At 34.4% G+C, this 6865-nt stretch overlaps 1 protein-coding gene across 2 annotated transcripts; it reads left to right on the forward strand.

Annotated features, from left to right (window-relative positions):
* Window positions 1-775: 775 nt before the first annotated feature.
* On the forward strand, window positions 776-4784 carry LOC105788119 (hydroxyproline O-galactosyltransferase GALT6). Of its 2 annotated transcripts, none has more exons than XM_052627198.1 (7): window positions 776-1951; window positions 2880-3223; window positions 3305-3595; window positions 3685-3813; window positions 3897-4070; window positions 4167-4274; window positions 4401-4784. In XM_052627198.1, exons 1-7 carry the CDS (start codon window positions 1066-1068, stop codon window positions 4608-4610), a joined length of 2142 nt encoding a protein of 713 aa, XP_052483158.1. In that variant the 5' UTR covers window positions 776-1065; the 3' UTR covers window positions 4611-4784. The 2 variants fall into 2 exon arrangements, with proteins under 2 accessions (XP_052483158.1, XP_012470308.1); XM_012614854.2 differs by having other exon boundaries at window positions 792-1951; window positions 2991-3223.
* Window positions 4785-6865: the final 2081 nt, after the last annotated feature.

Raw genomic sequence — 6865 nt, forward strand, 5'->3', positions numbered from 1 at the left:
TTTTTCGGCATTTATTCTCGTATCGAGAATTTTAAATATTGTGTCCTAACTTACGGGATGTAATTCTTTATCTCGAATAACGCGAAAGTATGATTCTCTCTTTAAATTTTCATTTTAATACAAGGATCGTATTTTTAATTCTTTCAAGTTCTCAATTTTTGACATCAAGACATTTGCTAATCAACTAGGTACCAATTTTTGGGCGTTACGAGGGTGGTAATCCTTCCTCGTACGTAATCAACTCCTGAACCCGTCTTCTGAATTTCGTGGACTAAAATTGTTATTTTAATAAAATCAAATTGTTTATTAAAAATAACTATTTTTTAAGGTGATCCGATCACACCTCAAAAAGGATTGGTGGCGACTCTCATTTTCATTTTCAAAATTCAAGTCGACCCCGTTTTCATCAAAAAAATAGTGTCAACAAATCTTAATAAATTGTATGTGTTCTTTAAATTTGTAATATTTTACTATACCTCTTTATGATTCTAACTTTACTTGTGGAGTAAAAAACTATGCTTTACCTTTTACTAAATAATTTAATTTAAGGTTTTCAAAATCCATCGATTCATTTAAATAAACTATTAAAAGATGATAAAAATGGAAAATAGAGAAAATTGATTAAACGAAATCAATTGATGAGTCAACCGGCGAATTTCTTTCGTTGAACCCATATTGGGACGGATTCCGATCTCATCATATTTGTTGAATTGAGAAGAAAACTGAACACGTGGGGGGAGTTAAACAGTTGATGGACACCTAAGATTGAGTGCCGGAAATTAAAAGCTGAAACATGGCGGCCTTTCCAACGAAGAATCCCATTTCCCGTGTCTTTATCATTCTAAATTAAATAAATTAACAGCGGTTTATCAAATTTACTTTGTTTTTATATTTTTGTTGTGATAGAATCTATATCATAGCTTTTAAGTACCCTTTCACACATTTATAACCCCAAACTCTTTCACCCTCTTTGAAGACTTCTATAAATTTTCTCTTCCATTTTCTGTGTCTCTGTCTCTCGATTTCATCGGTTGTCCTTTTTGGGTTGCGGGAGGGGATAAGGAAATGAAGAAATCGAAATTATTGAAGCTAGATAGATTAGACAGATTCGATATGTTCATTTCCTTAGCAAAGCAACGATCGGTTCAGATTCTGTTCATCGTTGGTTTTCTGTACTTAGTTTTGGTTACCGTCGAGATCCCATTTGTGTTCCGGACTAGGTTAAATACTTTGTCTCAGGAACCATTAACTCGGGTTCCTAGACTCGCTAGCGAGGTTGAATTTCAATACAAAGAGGCACCGAGTCGTCCCTTGAATTGGGTTTCCGAGAACGCGCCCACCCCAATTCAGTTTCAACATCAGAAGCAACTAAAACCCCAGTCTACGATCCTTTCTCGTTTGTCTTTTGATGCCGAATCCTTTGACCCGACTGCGAAAGACGGGTCGTTGGAGCTCCATAAGTCAGCAAAAGTTGCTTGGGAAGTTGGGAGAAAGCTGTGGGAAGAACTCGAATCAGGGGACGTCAAAATTGGCTCTATAAATAAACCCAAAAAACCCAAGAATGAATCCGAACTATGTAGGCCTTCGGTTTCTTTATCGGAATCGGAGTTTTTGGCCCACGGCAAGGTCATGGTGCTTCCCTGCGGGCTTACTTTGGGGTCTCACATAACGGTGGTAGGGAAACCGAGAGCAGCCCATGCGGAGACAAATCCGAGGATTGCATTGCTAAAATCCGGGGAAGATTCTGTTATGGTTTCGCAGTTTATGATGGAATTGCAGGGGTTGAAGACGGTGGATGGGGAGGACCCACCGCGGATTCTTCATTTTAATCCCAGGTTGAAAGGGGATTGGAGTAGGAAGCCGGTGATCGAGCAGAACACTTGTTATAGGATGCAGTGGGGAACTGCCATGCGTTGTGAAGGGTGGAAATCCAAGGCTGACGATGAGACTGGTGAGTTTGGTTTTTCTATATATTTTTTTTTATTGAAGGCTATGTTGATGCACATGCTAATCAGAGGTGGATTATATTTGGTGATCAAAAGGTTGTTTTGTTGGATGTGCATTAGAATCTTCAAATCTTAATCTGTTGGTAATTTTTAGTTGACTTTTACCTTCTCTAAATTAAGAAATATTTGTGTTTTGTAATTGATTTCTTCTTAGCATCTTCTTGATCGGTGAAATATTTTGGTTTGGGATTAAGGCCTGTCTAATATGTTCGTATGTTAATTCTAGACGCTAGATTTAGGGTGTTTCCGAATACAAATTTTATTTTTCTTAGTGAATTTATTCATTAGCATGTGTGTGTGTATGGTATGGTATGTTTGATTTCTTTTAAGTTATTTCATATATTTGAAGGACTGTAAGCCCCAGCTATGTCCGAATACATGTCAGACACAGGTATTAGATATAGATACTTTAAAGAAAATAAAGAATTGGAGTAACATAAAGTTGCTATGCGGATCTGCAAAGGCTATTTCCTGCCATTTTGTTTTTGTTCTTTGGCTTTTCTTCCTTGTTTAAGAGATGAATGCTTGCTGGTGATATTTGAGCTTTGCCTTCTCTTGTGACTCGTGATTTTATGGTTAGCATTTTGAGTTCTGTGGCATTTGCTTCTTCAAAATCCCCTTTTTCAATATGATGGATTGCAATTTTTCTTGTGTTTCGTCAAAACATTGGCTACTGATATATGTAGCTTGGAAGCAAATAGGAGAGATAGGTTGCCCCCAAAAACTTTAAAAAACCTATCAGATTTGCTTTGCGGTTTAATCATGTTGTTCTAGAGCTCTCTTTTGCCTAGACAAAGAGATAAAATAAGAAAGAAAGATCTCTCCTTTGGTAAACTCCCATAGGTTTCCCAATTATTTCTTCTTTCGTTGCAGTCCTTGCTTCGCTGTCGGCAAAATTACAATATTGCTGTTTTGAATTGTCTGCAATGGGCTTCATTAACTTCATCACTGATTCTCATGCCCACAAAATTGTCCACTCTGCAGTTGATGGTCAGGTCAAGTGTGAGAAGTGGATACGAGATGATAATGACCATTCAGTGGAGTCTAACGCAACATGGTGGTTGAAAAGGTTAATAGGTCGAACAAAAAAGGTGACTGTTGACTGGCCCTTCCCATTCACTGAGGGGAAGCTTTTTGTCTTGACACTTAGTGCTGGTTTGGAGGGATACCATGTTAGTGTTGATGGGAGGCATATTACTTCTTTTCCTTATCGGACTGTAAGTTGTATGACGTTGACTTAGTATTATTATCATGTTGCATCTTGATTCGTTCTTGATATGATTTGATCTTGTTGACAGGGGTATACCCTTGAGGATGCCACCGGACTAATGTTGAATGGAGATGTTGATGTCCACTCTATTTTTGCGGCATCTTTGCCTACGTCACATCCTAGTTTTGCTCCTCAAAGGCATCTTGAGATGTCCAATAGATGGAAGGCTCCACCACTTCCTGAGCAACCTGTGGATTTGTTTATTGGTGTACTTTCTGCAGGCAATCATTTTGCTGAGCGAATGGCTGTAAGGAAGTCTTGGATGCAGCATAAACTTGTTAAATCTTCACATGTAGTTGCTCGTTTCTTTGTGGCAATGGTAAGTCGAGACTTATTCTACACTTACAAGTTCAATAGTTTCACACCTCAATTTCTGTTTTTAACCACCAACTCCTTATATTCGTACAGCATGCAAGAAAGGAAGTGAATGTAGAACTGAAGAGAGAAGCAGAATTTTTCGCAGATATCGTCATTGTGCCATATATGGACAACTACGACCTTGTCGTGTTAAAAACTGTTGCCATCTGTGAATATGGGGTGAGTAAAAACATTTCCAAGTTCAAAGAAATCAATATTTGCACATCTTCTTGAAGATTGTTTAAAGGGTTTGTTTGAAACAGGGACGTGTAGCAGCCGCCAAGTATATAATGAAGAGTGACGATGACACATTTGTGAGAGTAGATGCAGTAATTAACGAAGCAAAGAAAGTACATCCCGATCGAAGCTTCTATATTGGCAACATCAACTACTACCACCGGCCCCTACGTGCTGGTAAATGGGCAGTAACATATGAGGTATGCATTCATTTTCTTTAAGTACCTACATTCGACACATATTCGGAGGACACATACTCGAGTAATACAGTCTAAACCCTTTATTCATGTATACAGGAGTGGGCAGAGGAAGTTTATCCGCCATATGCAAATGGACCTGGATATATAATGTCATCTGACATAGCACACTTCATCGTCTCTGAATTTGAGAAACACAATTTAAGTGTAAGTTAACTGTATCGTCTCTCATTTTTTGTTTTACAAGATCATGGTGCTGCTGGGATGTTTATAATGATATATGTGTGTATATATTAAAATAATAATAATAAATTAAAAATGAAAAATGGACAGTTGTTCAAGATGGAAGATGTGAGTATGGGGATGTGGGTGGAGAAATTCAACAGCTCAAAGGCGGTGGATTATATACACAGTTTGAAGTTTTGCCAATTCGGATGCATAGAAGGTTATTATACAGCTCATTACCAGTCACCAAGACAAATGATGTGCATGTGGGACAAGTTGCAAAAGCAGACAAGGCCTCAATGTTGTAACATGAGATAGTTTATATATATATATATATTATATAAATAAATATTTGGTTTTCCATTCTTGGTATCTCTCTCGGATTATATTGTAGGCAGATTTTGCAGCTATAGTCTTTTTTTCTTTGTAAATTTTTTTACATTTTGGGTTAGTTGTATTTAGGTTGTCTCAATTCAAATTTATTCTTTTCAAGTTTCTGTTTTGTTCTTCTTAATTCAAATTCACTTTCGAATTTATCCAATAATCTCATTTTTAGGTACAAAAGAAATATATTTGTACATGTTCAATTCTTAACTCAATATATCCATATTCTATACACTCTTAATGTGTCTTTTAATTTTATTTATTTATAAGGATATTGTGATTTATTTCATTCACGTACAAAGAGATACGGAAAACAGTAGATAATATTACAAATTTACAAAGTAAAAGTAGATAATATTACAAATTTACAAAGTAAAACTAGTAATAAGGAAAATGTTTTTCACAAAGAGAGATTGGTGATAAAAGTAGATATGAAGATAGGTTAGTGAATGAGAAGTGAATAGGGAAAGGTTTTCTAAACTAACTTCGATGTCTTCCTTAGGCTTCATTCATCTTTATTTATAAGAAAATTCTTGAACTCTATTTAATTTTCTTTGAATTCCGCACAGTTTTTCTACTATGGATGATATCTCATCATTGATTTGATGATTTATGACATGGTTGCTTCTACGTTGCTTCCTTTTTTGTCTGAACCTGTATGTTGTTTTCCCAAGTTGCTTCCTTTTTTGTCTAGACATGGATGTTGCTTTCCCATGTTGTTTCCTTGATATTTTTATTAGTTTCTTCCAATTGGCTTTTATCCTTCCTAAATATTATCTAGATTCATTTCTTCAATTTCATCTAGGTGTAATGAATCGATTGACAGTCTTGGTGAGTTTCAATTTTATTCTTGGTTTCTTCTATTATGTGTGATGGAAAATCATCAATCTCCATGCGAGCTATCTTTTTTAATAGTTCAACACATTCTTTATTTCTATCATCCTAAGTGTATCCGTCTCCAATATCATATGCCAATATTCTTCTTCCATTAGTCCAGAGACTATAAGTTTTTTGCTGAAGTAAATATTGGGTTTTGATCATTAAATCTATTAATGTTTGGATCTAATAATAACTGGGATTATTGTAACACTTGTCAATATTTTATTGTCAAGTGTTCTTTCTCCTCTTTAGCTGCTAAAAGGTTGGGACCTCCAATCATTTTTTTAATGATCCAAATTTGATATAACTGGTAAAATTTTTCTTTTTAGCTATACCAATAAGATGTTGATTTTAAGATGAAAATAATAATAAAAACATCTTCATATACCATACGTAATAACATAGTTTTAATAAATGCGAAAAATCTTTTAATAAATGGAAAGAAAAATTTTGAACTGTTATTTCTTTAAGAAAACCCATTCAATCTGTTTATATCAAATGGTTTATGATCAAGTCTAAACTTTATAGTAAGTAATTTTTCATTTAAATCATTTGTGAAAACATAAGCTTGTAGAAAGTATTCTAAAAGGTTTTGAAATTGATCTTGCTGGTTGCAAATGGCTCCATTTATTTTTGTAAACATTTCTATGGGTAGAATATTCCTAACCTTATTATATAAACATAGCCTAAACATTTTTTATAACCGAGTTATTTGTTCCTTTATTAATAAAATCTGAAATATATCAAGAAGATTGTTTATCTCCTTAATATCTAAATAACTAACTTCTAGTTCTTCCCAATCTCGATATAAAATAGATTTTAATAATAAATCATGAGCTTCTTGTTCTTTAGTTGTTTTTAAACTAAAATTGTGAAACCTTAGTAAGTGCTCTCTTAAAATTAGCTATTTGCTCAATAATATGGGTTTTTCATATTTCATTAATAAAATTATATAATTCTGATGGTAAGCTTGAATTATAAAAATATTTTATTTCCTGAATTTGTTGTTGTTTCAACAAATTTTCTGATGCACAAAACTTTTCTGCTCCTTTTATGATTTCAGCATAACTGACTTGATATGCTGAATTTGGATCTTGAGACCAAGGTAATTGACTTACCGGTTGTAGTGTAAATGATAATTGAGTTCCAACTGCTTGTCTTACTATTAGATATGAAATGTAATATCATTGGTTAAGATAAAGAGATACTTGAGAAGGTATTGTCATAAATCCTTGATTAAGATTTATTGATTTGAAAGTGTTCCCTTTATTGGGCCTTTTATGAATAGTAGTTCATTCACCGGTTTTTTC

Source organism: Gossypium raimondii, chromosome 2 (genome assembly GCF_025698545.1).
Source record: "Gossypium raimondii isolate GPD5lz chromosome 2, ASM2569854v1, whole genome shotgun sequence".
In the NCBI taxonomy this organism is placed as follows: domain Eukaryota; kingdom Viridiplantae; phylum Streptophyta; class Magnoliopsida; order Malvales; family Malvaceae; genus Gossypium; species Gossypium raimondii.